The sequence below is a fragment of the Rhipicephalus microplus genome, chromosome 10 (assembly GCF_043290135.1).
Source record: "Rhipicephalus microplus isolate Deutch F79 chromosome 10, USDA_Rmic, whole genome shotgun sequence".
In the NCBI taxonomy this organism is placed as follows: Eukaryota; Metazoa; Arthropoda; class Arachnida; order Ixodida; family Ixodidae; genus Rhipicephalus; species Rhipicephalus microplus.
The window spans coordinates 2,397,252-2,409,982 of record NC_134709.1 but is presented as its reverse complement, the minus strand read 5'-3'; the positions used below and the strand labels follow the sequence as shown (position 1 = coordinate 2,409,982).

The 12,731-nt window shown below is 43.3% G+C and overlaps 2 protein-coding genes across 2 annotated transcripts in view; both read right to left on the bottom strand.

The window, feature by feature from the left end:
* Positions 1-12,731, bottom strand: part of LOC119181914 (BBSome complex member BBS2) — a 163,729-nt gene that overhangs the window by 51,592 nt on the left and 99,406 nt on the right. The gene's annotated exons all lie outside the window — the stretch shown is intronic.
* Positions 1,231-12,647, bottom strand: LOC142774906 (sterile alpha motif domain-containing protein 3-like). The gene is made up of 9 exons (XM_075876071.1): positions 8,069-12,647; positions 5,112-5,221; positions 4,804-5,034; positions 4,652-4,736; positions 3,788-3,934; positions 2,150-2,374; positions 1,844-2,018; positions 1,636-1,709; positions 1,231-1,549 (listed from the first exon to the last, which is right to left on the bottom strand). Exons 1-9 carry the CDS (start codon positions 8,210-8,212, stop codon positions 1,280-1,282), a joined length of 1,461 nt encoding a protein of 486 aa, XP_075732186.1. The 5' UTR covers positions 8,213-12,647; the 3' UTR covers positions 1,231-1,279.

The following is a 12,731-nucleotide window of genomic DNA, read 5'->3' as shown; positions in this document are numbered from 1 at the left end:
GAGGACGCCTCGCTCAGGAAACGCGAGCAACAGCGGCAGCCGCGTCCATCGTCAAGCTGATCGTCAGCGCGTCTTTGAGGACGACAGAGGCATTCGTTGGGGAAGAAGCGGCTGTGGACCTCGTCACAGATTTCAAGTTAGCGTACGGAAGCTTCCACAGGGGAGTGATCTCTCCCACGGCCGTTCTCACCAAGTACAACCCTCCGAAACGAGCCATCGAGTTCGTGTGGATCCCGGCTCATTAGAAAGCAACGCTGACCTCCACGCCCGAGAACTATCTGTCCGGGCCATGGTCCAGGCCGATCTGCCGCATCCCGCGACGGAGCTTTAAAGACATTACTCAAATGTACTTCATGAATGCGCCAACTTCCCGAACCGCACCCAGCCGGGAAGAAGCAGGTCTGCGGTACACTCTTAAAAAAAAAGTAGTGCTACTTGCTACTTTTGGGTAGTAACAGTTTGTCACATATGTTACAACCCTGTTAGTAACGGGAGTTAGTAACGGCAAGCGTAGTCACTGTTACTACTCTTGCCGTTCCTAGCAGCAGCTAGTAAAAGCAAGGGTAGGAATCCTTACTACCGTTGCTGTTACTAACAGCAGGTAGCAACAACAAGGGTAGTAACTGTTACTGGCCTTGCCATTACTACTTCCTGTTAGTAACGGCATATGTAGCAATAGTTACTACTACTCCCATTACTATAATATGGTTGTAACATATGTGACAAGCCGTTGCTACCCAAAAGTAGCAAGTTCCACTACCTTCTTCCAAAGTTACGAAGCTAATATGTTAGTAATCGATGCTACGTTCTTACTAGCTACGGCTGGTATGGAGGTACGACAGACTCTTCGAATACACAATTGTGTGCACACCAGGTTAGTTGAATTGATTATTCTGATGGCCATATTTTACCGAGAACATTGTAGCTGTAATGAATGCGACGAAAATGCGGGTATATATACCAATAATATAGATATGCACTATACATATAAAATCAGAATAATTGCCAATGTATTGCATCATGGTATTTAGCACTTTTTCTTGGAAAACACCTGGTTCTGTTCCACACTGCGAAATATATTATCATGAAAGACACTACGAACACACCTCCAAATTCACTGCTGAGTGTCAACGGCCGTATAAAACCACAGGTTTATGCGGCTGACATTGTCAGGAACAAAACAATGCATTGTTCCAAAAGCCAGGGAGCAATGAAATATGCCACACAGTGCATTTTTATATGAAAACATTTATTGATAACACACGTCTGTAGGCATAACTTAAGTTGCCTTTTCAAGCGATGATATTTGCCGTATGACTAGCGGCATCTGCTTTGCACTTGTCGGCAAGCCACAGAAATGTTCAAGTAGAGTGAATGTTTTTTTGTTGGCGCCACTGTACTTGACATCGAATATCCAGTATATTTCCATAAGCGCCGTCATACCTGCAATTACATCAAGCACCTCTACACTAAGCCCTTCAAAGCTCGCAACTATGTTTGTAGCTTCAGAGGCATTTTTGCCCTTCAGCGAAAGGGCAGGGTAGGTGTCCTGTAAAATGAGTAATACATAAAATCAGCATCACTGATGAAAAGTATACTAGCTGATATAAAAAAAGGTAAAGCAAATAAGCTCACCGGTCCCTGCAGAAATCGCGGCTGCTCCTTTAGGAGCATGGGCAGCAACTCGACAATGCCAACGGCAAAGCGATCTGTTGACGAAATATTTTTAGGCACATCAAACTTTCACATATAAGGGCATTGACAGTAATACTCCTATGAAAATGACTTATAAAAGTTTGGAAATTTGGGAAAACTGGAAAAGCTGGCAAGCTTCTACACGTACATTTCTTTTCGTCACCATCCAGTGCCTCGACTTCTTCTTCAATTGCTTTCACAGCTTCCTTCGCGCAACGACGACACTTCGCAAGCTCAAAACACCGGTCTCCATACCGGTTTATAAATTCCAGGACCTTTTTTTCTAAGTTAACGCCAGTGAGAGCAATGAACTCCTCATGAAGCTAGAACGACAAAAAAATTGTACCGAATCACCAACAAATTTGCAACTATCGATAACATAAAAAAACTCATTGTTAAGTTCTCTCACATACATTTCTGCAGCAGGATCAAAACCACAGCTGTTTCTGCTCACCATTTCAGCCTTTGCCAAAGCAGGGTATTTCAGCACCACATCTGCTGTTGATGGCCTCATTTCCTTCATCCACTTCTGTCTAGATGGTCTTGTCTGCTCCATAGAATCACCGAGTTTTTGCATGTCAGGAATAGGCCGCTTGATTTCTTTCACCATGTAGTCAATATGGCTATTAATTGTAGCCTCATCATGCTGAGAAGCGACATGTTGGGAGAGATCTACAATCTAATCAGCAAAAAAAAGATGGTACTGCACAGTGAAAGATCACGACAAATGACATGAAATAGGCAGACATGAAAACTCAACTTTTTGCTAGCTCAGTTGAAGAATGTTGGCATTTTTTTGAACTGGACATGTGTAGAGAACTCAATTACAGGGTTGACTTACGTAAGAGAACTGAAGCAGTGTGTACTGATACCATCTTGCTCTGCGAGTGTGTCATAAATTATGTTAATATCAAAGTTCTCACAATGATTCTCTCCAATGTCGACCACCTCGGCACTTCACCACTTCCAAATTTACACCTTGTGAACCAGCATATCGCAAATGTGTGTGTAAAACCAGTGAACCACGCCTCCTACCTATATCAGAAGGAGTCTGAAGAGGTAACACTGATTTTAAATATTGCCAACTGCGGTGTCGGTGTTAGAATACAAGAGTTGTTGCCTTTATATGTATGTCATATATGTAAAACTTTGACCAGATATTAGTTAGTAGTGCTTGTTCTTTCATATAAAAAGAAAGTTTGAAAACTTGAAATTTCGAACCTAATATGTATCTTGCCTCCCCCCCAAAAAAAAATGTTCACCTCTAAAAAGCTTCTGGAAAAACATTGGTTTATGTATAGTTACATGGTGTAGTCAACAAATAAAGAGCAATAAGGAGCTTTTCTAATGTAGAGGACAGACAGATATTGAAGCCAAGCATAGCATATGGGCATTGTTTATGGTGGCCACTGAAAGGGCATTAATTATCGCTGGTTGGAGCTTTCACATCACATGCTCACTGAGCTGCAGTAGTTTGATTTCACCTGTCCACTTATTTCAGTACTCATGCGAGTTTAATAGTTGAATCAAAGGATTGTCAGTCACTTTCAGTGATAAGTATGGTGCAAAATGTAGAACACAATATTTAAAGCTGGAATGATGCATGATGTCAATAACAAGCTGATACCGAGCAATAAATCTACTACTTGCTAACCAAGGAGCATGGAATCAGCCAAGTCGGGAACCTAGCTACAAAATGAAGAAAAGAATGAGGAATCGAGCAACATGCCCGCGGCACTTGCTGAAACGCCGAGTTTTAAACATACAGGGACACATAGAAGTTTGATAGAGCGTTACCATCTTGACTCAAATAATAGAGCCTTGCATGAAAACTGTGAAAGTTGTTGTTTTGTTCTCCATAGGAGATAAGATGATTTTTTTGTTTACCAAATTTATTTTGTCTTATTTTGCATTTACTATACTTTAACTGTCAATATGGCCCTGAAAACTTGCCTGGCTTCTTAATGTGTTGATATGAAGAGGTTATATCGTTAAAAACATGAATAATGTTTTACTTCAGTAGCTCACACATAAAATAAGAGTGACTTCATAGTTGAGTTCTATGTACCAGTCCATTTGACGTTTCACTTACCACATGGCAGTGCCGCTTAGTATTGGTGCTTTCTTCTAAGTCTTTGCGTTTTCCGTAAGCTGCTCTCGCTGCTTGAACAGCTGGAACTGTGCACAGAGACTTCCTCATATATGCGAATTTGTATTTCAAGGAGACTTTCCATGAGTCCTGGAAACAACAATTTTTTTTATTATTTCAAATTTCCGCACAGTGGACACTGTCCTCTTTGAACATGGTCACTTTTGAAGCAAATGATTCTTTGGGAACCTTGATACACTGCTTTTAACCTGCTATGGGGCAGAAGCAGATTCAGGTGACAATACCTGGCAAATTTAGCTGTTCCTAGTAATATCAGCATATCTGTTGTATTTTAGCTTTATCTGCTCATTCCAAACTCCGGTTCCTGCATTTTATGTATGTGCTGGAGCCATGCGGCATGGCGAAGATCGTGGCATTTCAGTCGCAGAACTGAGCTTGTGTGAGCCTCTATTCAAGCTGTGATTAGAAACTACATATACCATTAGTGGTAATATTCAATCCCCAGAAGCGATGCATTACATCTGTATTTATCCTCTTAAACCGGTGTTAAAGCTTATAACCAGGGCCAGTTTTTAACTTTATTAATGCATGATATGAATATATTGGCCATGGGCACCTAGTTGATGATTATTATCAAACCCTCAAGTTAATGTCTGCCATTATCAGAGTTCGATGAAACGACTCTAAGAACATGCATGGCAATTATTCAAATGTAATAAATATGGGGTTGAAACTTCTTGAATGCTCTCCAAGAACAAAATAACTTGAAGGGCACCTGCAGTCTAGCTCACCAACATGTATGACATCCCAATAAAGTTATAGGAATGCCATTGCTTTAGTGCTTACCCAGCCTGTGCCAATAGTGTCCCTTAGCACTGGATATTCCAACACGAGAGATTTTGCAGCTGCTTCGTAGAGGCTTCCTGGATAGCTGTAAAAAAGAGCAACTTTAAAACCTGTACTGAATTAAACACATGCAAATACATGCCTATACTTACACTGTTATAGTCATGAGATGATTTGCAATCCACCCTACAATGCGGGATTTAGTGTGACTGGACACTTTTCCTGGTTGTGTCCTTTCAATCGCATCCTTAATATCTAAGGGCACAGGTGGTAGCCTATAATCATTTTCACAGCAGGCAAGCTGCTGACTAGGTGACTGCTCATTACTTTCAAGGGTCTTGGGCAGGCTACCTTCATGCACTGCTGTCACTTTGTCAGTTGTGCTGAAAACAGAGGCTAGTAAGTGATGCAGTTTTCCAAAAGCAATATTAAACTTGGCACCTGAAATTTAGGTACTGACCTGCAGCTCATTAAGAAGTTTTCACTGCACACAAGCCTGATTTTATCTTTCTCAGAGAAGACATGGCCAGCTGGTGGGTCCACAAATTCATCATGTCGGACGTTGTATACCTGAAAGAGATTCAGATGTGATGTTCAAATTCCCATAAAGTTACCTCAATAGGCACAGAACCTGAAGTAAGCAGACTACCAATGTTATATTCAATAGCACCCTAGAATCACTTTACTTGTCCTGTTTTTTTTTATTATTATCATGATGCCGTGTGTATTGTCGAGAAACCCTTAATGTATGTATTGTAAAGAGCATTGTAAATTACTCGTCTGGACATTCGGTATCAGTAAGTTCAGATTTGTGAAATAGTGACAATTAAACTTGTGAAATTTCACTGTTTCATAACATCAATTAGAAATAAACAAAAGCATTTAATGATTGCTGTACTAGCAGAAGATAATCACTGTGCTACAACGAAAAACCACACTCACAGTATCTGCTATCTATAAAATACTGTATACGCTAATGGCACAAGTCTTCATTCAATAGACCATGGAGCCTTATATTTTCGCACGTTGAAGGAATTATTAGGCTGCATTTCTTGCGTGCGCTAAGCTGAAGCAAATTTTTTAGCTCTGTTGTTATCTCTGTCGTCAAACTTTTCTTCTACAGTGTATCACAATTTAGAAATTAGAAATGGCTCTAGCCAAGTTCGTAGAGATCTCGACGTTTCGGAACCAATTCGGTATTTTCCTAAGGAGATGACTATATTGGTCATGGAAGCATCTCCCCGTCTTGTTTGACAATGGCCCCTGCTTTCTCTTTCTCTCGCGTATCGGAGGCTGTGAACGTATACAGAGGGAATTGTTCCTAACGACCGGTTCATGTTTACAGGTGTGTTCTGAATGTAACAGCATTTGAACAAGAGCCTCCTTCATAGATTCCTTTCTGTTTCAAGAACAGAAGCGATGTCGAAGTCGATCTTATGATCGTGCTTCTCATATTACTCTGCAAGAACGCTATGCTGCACTTCTATCTTCCAGACTGTTTCTGGGAAACACTTTCTCTGACCTATGTAGCTGGCTTTACCTGGCAGCTATCACCTTTACAAAAATGGCTAAAATTCAAACTGTGTTTCAACATCCAACACCACCGCTTGGCAACACCATAGTTTTTTGCAGAAGCGAAATCATGCGCTAATAAATACAGTGTTGATAGCCCATTAATGTTTCGAGTGCACACATTTCGGCAATGAAATAGCTAAATAGAGATAAAGGATCCGTCGCTATTCCATTGGTAATTTGAATACTCACACACCTAATAATTATTGATGATTTCACTACACAAAGCAACACAATATATCAAAGAATACAAAGCATTAAACACACCTAACGACACCTGCGAGACAGAAATGCCGACCGTGGGGCAAACGTACAGCATTGGTGAACAAGCATCCAGAACACAAGACTGCGCGCGCACGCACGCACGCACGCACGCACGCACACATACACACACGCACACGCACGCACGCGCACACACACGCACGCACACACACGCACGCACACACACACACACACACACACACGCACGCACACACACGCACGCACACACACACGCACGCACACACACACACACACACGCACACACACACACACACACACACACACACACACACACACACACACACACACACACACACACACACACACACACACACACACACACACACACAACACTTTACGCTAGCTTTGAGAATTTTCAGTTTCTGACGAGCATACCTGGGAGCACAGCTGGCGGTCCCCCCGCCCCTCACCCTATTGTCAATTAAGACGTAGAAGGGGGTCGCCATGTTTGCCCCACTCATTGACACAATAGGGAGAGGGGTGCTGAGTTTCAGAAGGCAGCGCAAAGTCAGCCAGGGTAGTATGCAGATATCTTTTTCAGAGGGGAGGGCACGTTTCTGATCTATAGTGGGTACCGGGCAGGTAAACGTTCATTTTGTTCTGTGTAGGCAGAGCGAAAAAAAATTTCGGGGTGGGGGGAGAGAACGTGCCCGGCGTGCAACCTTCACCCAGCCCCCCTCTTCAGAGGGGAACCCTGCGCATGCCGATGCTAACAAGCAGCTTCTGCACCCACGCTATTTTCACTATGGAAGATACATGCAGTAACCACAGAAATTAGCCTATTCCATGTCCTTCGAAATTGATAATAAGTCTTTCTTGTAGTCCAATTTTATTGATTTCATGTTTTACGTGCGGTACAAAAGTCTTACTTTTTTTTGCTGATCTCCTTACATACCTAACCTCTTAACATCCTAGCTATGCCTTTATTCGTGAACAATCTCGCTCAATTTGAACACCAGGAAACGAACTCAGCGACGGCCACTCATCTTACCAACGCCGTGTCTTGGTGCATTGCCTGCTCGATAACTGGATGACCAAGCGCGCTGCCCCACTTTCCGCTAATGAAAGTTCGTGCGTGCCTCCGAGAGACAGATCGAGTGCGCATTTTTTTTTACCATTTTCACCTCTCATCCTCTACATCTGTCATTCCCACTTCCCCATCCTCGGTGCAGTGTTGTTGAGTTGACCTCCGAAGTGAGCCACAGTTACGAGGCCACACTTATTTCTTCACTTTTTTTTTAAAACCACCCCGATAGCCGATTCGCACCATTACATTATCGCAACACAACCACTGCGAATGCCAGCAAAGGGTGGTTGCGCGCCGCCGAAGCGGAGATTAAACCTGGTTTACATCTCCCATCAGCAACTCCGAGACCACGTGCACGCTTCGCGGGCCGACAGCTCCAGTGAGAGAGCAGGGCAAGAAAAGCCCCACGCTTCGAAAAGCGCGAGCGCATGCTTGGTAAAACTGTTGAAGCACGTGCTAACAACGGAATATAATCAGTACTGTTTGGGCCACTGTCACAATGCAATTCGATGCACTTCAGGATAGAGACAACATACCTCAATCCGGCATGCTTGCAAAGAATGGCCAAAGTCTGTCGTCTTCAAGGCTTCCAAAATGTCCGCCTCCGTCGGTCCACGAGCAGAAATAATCTTCTTGCGGCCTTGAAATGACACCAAATATTGGAATTCCGGCGGCTCCATGAATACACAAGCACGTGGGCGCGGGAGGAAAGCTGCTGACACGTTCACACTGCGACAACCTGCTCTTTGCCTGGCTAGCCACCCTAGCCTGGCTCAGCTTCCGTCGATGTGTGCGCCCCCTGCCGCGTTTCAGTAATCAGCGCCTCCTGAAGGTAACTATCACAACGACGCTGTCTGTTGTTAAAATTTTGAATCTTGAAGACCATTTGGCTCTGTGCAGCGGAAATTTGTCCTGTCTGAAACCTGTAGCTGGCATGCGAAGGTAATAAAGAACATTTTATTCATTATGCCGGTCCAGTTGGGGACAGCGAGTGAGTAGAAGGGCATGAAAAGAGAACAAGTTCTCCCCCCCCTTTTTTTTTCCTGGTCTCTTCTCTCGCTTTCTTATTCCCATTTCATCTCTCCACTCTAGTCTATTATCCCCCTTCCCCAGTGAACCACTGCTCAGGTGTCGCAGTTGGCGGCAAATATTTGCGGGGTTCACTTTTCCTTTCTTTTCCGATTCTGAAAACCACTGCCCCCCCCCCCCCCCTAACGTTCGACACTGTAACGCGCCACCACCTTCCATGTTTATATAGCTTACAATTATGCGCTTAACCAGATGGACATTGGTACAAATAAGTAAGACCACCACAAAGAAGCTAACTCAATTCAATTTGTGTGCATCGAGCGCACAAATTAATTAATTTATATTAATTCTCTGCTGCATGACTCGCTCGTGTAGGCAGATGCCACGTCCGTTTTAACGTGAATTTACGACGACAGAAGTCATGTGCAGCTACCACTTCGCTCAATACTAATTAAGCAGCGGTTGTGTTATTTCAGATAGTGTGATGCAGCTCCCCACGTGTTGTTTTGAAAGGTGTGAGACACAGTTTTCAAGGCCACTCGTAAAAACAAACTGCTTCAAGCATAATGTAGGCAAAGAATTCTGTTATCTCTCGGCCATTCGATGAGAACTTGAATATGTTCTCCGAGCACGTGAATGAAGTGCTAAGATTTCATTTATCGTGGCCATTGAGTTCGTGACAAAACAATCACCGGTGTCAACATCATTTATTCTACAAGCGATATTATGTCACTTCCGCACGGTCTCACTCCGAGAGAGACTCTAATGGAGTGATTGTGTTGCATGTAGGTAATATTCACTATCAAAACCTGTGTGAGAAATTTTTTTTGTTGCTTCAAGGTCTTGTTGTTCTGTTAGGAAAGATATACATACATTGGCTGAAGGAAAGAAGTGAAAACTGAACGGCTCGTTTTTCTTTGTTCGACAGAATATTAATGAGGACTAACAGACAATGATGCCAGAGATAGTATAGGGAATGTTATTCGTAGTTATTGCAATGTAAGTTTGACGAAATAAAAGTGGACGAAAAGGTAACTTACCGCAGTCAGGGACCGAACCTTCGACACGTGCGATGCTCTAGAGCAGAAGTTGGCACAGCGACGGGCCAAATGGAAGGGGGGGGGGGGGCTTTGCGAGCAAAGGGATAATGTAAAAAAACTGTAAAATCATGTTTATTTTAAGCACGCGTCATGAGGTTCCAATTAAACATTGGTTACTAAAAAAATTGCATTTTAGGCCAAAACTGCCTGGTCCTTTAAGTATACGAAGAAATAAGGTTAGAAGGAGAGGGGGGGGTGGACGTCCTGCCGGGGCCACATATATAGTAGTGCCTCGCGGGCCGCAGGTTGCGAACCCCTGCTCTGGAGCATCGCATGCGTTATTCGAAGGTCACAGGTTTGGTCCCTACCAGCGGACTGCTATCTTTCCATGCCATTTTCTTTCTTTACATGTACATTGCAATTACTTCTAATAACACCCTCTATATATTTCTTGGAGTCATTGTCTGTTAGTTCTAATTAAAATCATGTTAGTTGACAGAATAATGGGGCGGGTGGCTGCCTTTACAAAGCTCGTCGGAGATATGACCATATATAGTTTAGCTAGACCACTGCGACGCATTTAATCAGGATGGCCCCGGCATATCGTACAATTGAATGGTATCCAGAGGACCGCTGAATCACACTAAAGAGTTCAAACATATCGGGCGCGTATGTCTTCTCGATCTGCAGTTGTCCAATTAATGTTTTATTATTCTTCTTAGAAAGTATTCCCAACCTCCGCTTCTTAAGATGGCACACTGTCTGCCATATTAAACCAGTACACTGCAGCGTCGAATCGGCATGCATATTCCATCGGCATATTTCACTAGACCAAAAAAAGTGACACTTTTTGGTTGAGATCTCGGTTTGTGCTCCGAAACACGGAGCCCAGAGTGGTCTATAGCCACTCTAGACCACTCTAAGTTACTGTGACCATTGTGCCAATAGACAACTGAGGTGGGTGTACGTGGGGCAACCGGGTTGGTGTGTAAAAATGGCTGATTGTTCGAGTTGGTGTCGGTGTGTAAACATTCGGCTAAGCGAGCATCTTAATAATTCTTCTACAAACGGCTATTCACTCAAGTCTAAACACTGTGTAAAGTAGGTACCAATAACACGTGTCACCCACTTCTCGACAAAACAAACATTTGGTATCGCCGCCGGGATCGTTGCACTCGAGAGTCGTTCAAATTTTTACATCATCACCAGACGTGGACGCAAAAGCAAACCTTTGCTACCTTTTGATGATTGTGAGCTGGAATAAGCATGGTACGTGGGCGTAATCTCGGCACCACACAAGTTGGCTGGACGGTGTCCGTGGGTCAGCCACGTTGACAGAAATGCCTGGATGCCTGAAGAAGCACACCATACCTTATGTGAAATGCGTGACGGTTGCATAAATACCGCTGTCGTGTGGGAATACGTACGTAGGCCAAACAGGACGCTGTCTCAACGACCGACTCGGGAGCATCCTTTATCTCTAAAGAATAAAAGAAATGCGTATTTACCTGCGCATGGTATAGCCTGCAGATGTGATCCTCGGCTTCGCGAGGTCAAGATAATAGGCAGAAGCAACGAAACATTAGTGCGAGCTATTGGGGGCGTTTGACATTAAGAAAAGAGGCACAGCTTACATTATTGATACGACTATTTTACTTTACCAAAACGAGCTGCAGCTTTCTGACACGCGAATGTGACCAGTGTTTACCGATTTTGACGCACGCATTCGCAGAGATTTGTAATCTGGTGGCCTGTTCTTTCAAATAAACAAAGAAGTTTATCGCACGACCTTTCTGCTCCCTCCTACTTATTTACTAGAATCTGTGTTTTTTCCAAGTTTGCGGTATTATGTACCCTACTGACGTTAAATCAAATCGCCCAACAACAATTTATACTTAGTGTTGCATATTCAGAAATTTTTCAAAAATAGTTTCCTTCGCTTTACAAGTACGTTTCATAAATGTTACTTTACTGTTTCTGTCGCATACATTTCACACAAAAAATTCAACGGTAATGTTTGCTTATAACACCCTCATCACCTGTCGAGAACGACGGGTGATGAAATTGGTCCCCCGCATTGAATATGTTCCATATTTTTGATCCCATAAATTATGCAGTTTAAAAGAAAACTGGGTTCCTTTTCGGGCTGCTTGGTGCTATATACATAAAATATGAAATACTCAATCAAATGTGATACATCCTTTTCAGATTCCTGTCGATCTCACTTCAGTTCGGTTTATTACCTTATCTCCCGTGGAATCACCCGTTTAATTTCTATAACCATGGTTAGGAGACTAATTGCGGTTATGCTTGCTGTGCAGTCCTTTAATTAATGGACTTTACTTGAAACAGAGGGACGCCAATCAAAGTAAGGAGTAAACAAATGTTTTGTTTTGTTGTTCTTAGGTGCAATATCAAGACTAACAAAGAAAAACTAGCCCTTGAAATATCCACTTCTTTTCTTCTTTTTTTTTAGCTGCAAGAAAAAATTCCACGATTCGCGTACTTTTTCTTCCTGCCGTGGGGTCGTGCCTATTCTTCATGATGAGCGAAATTATATTGAGCGCACTCGATTAGCAGCGCACCTTAAGCCGGTTGAAGTTACTGGCTGTCTCCTTGCGAAAGGGGCATGCCCTTCCTGTACCGACGTGGGTGCCGCCCGCAGCCGACCAGCCGTCTTGAAAGACGTCAGCTCCTCAGGGGAATGTGTAAAAAGTTTGTTGACTGACTGACTGTCTTGGATAGGCCAGGATTTCGCGAAAACCTGTTTAAATAAGCTGCATCTTGTTCGACGACGCCGGCATTGTGAAAATAGATGCCGTGGTCCGCGAACGTACTCTTTGTCACTGGAACTTGGGGACATCGCTCTTATGTTGCCGTAGCTTCTCAGGAAGTTCAATACTTGCCCTACGAATGAAATGTCACAATAAGCACGTGCGTGGCATGAAGTAAACCAACCCATGCGCTTTCCCTACGGGCAGCCTGTATTTCGGGCACGATGAAGGGCAGGTCCAAGAAATCCACCTGCACAGTGTACTTCCACGAAAAGCATGTCCATCCAGTTTAGCGTGGCTTTTTCAAATCTTGAACTTGTTTTGCAAATAAACAAACGCTCGCTAATTGCAACGTA

Coding starts and splice junctions, on each gene's coding strand:
- LOC142774906 (XM_075876071.1), bottom strand. CDS start 8,212: ATGGAGCCGCCGGAATTCCAATATTTGGTGTCATTTCAAGGCCGCAAG. Junction 5,035..5,111: donor AACTTCTTAATGAGCTGCAG/GTCAGTACCTAA, acceptor CTCTGTTTTCAG/CACAACTGACAAAGTGACAG. Junction 2,019..2,149: donor CTTTGGCAAAGGCTGAAATG/GTGAGCAGAAAC, acceptor TTGTCGTTCTAG/CTTCATGAGGAGTTCATTGC.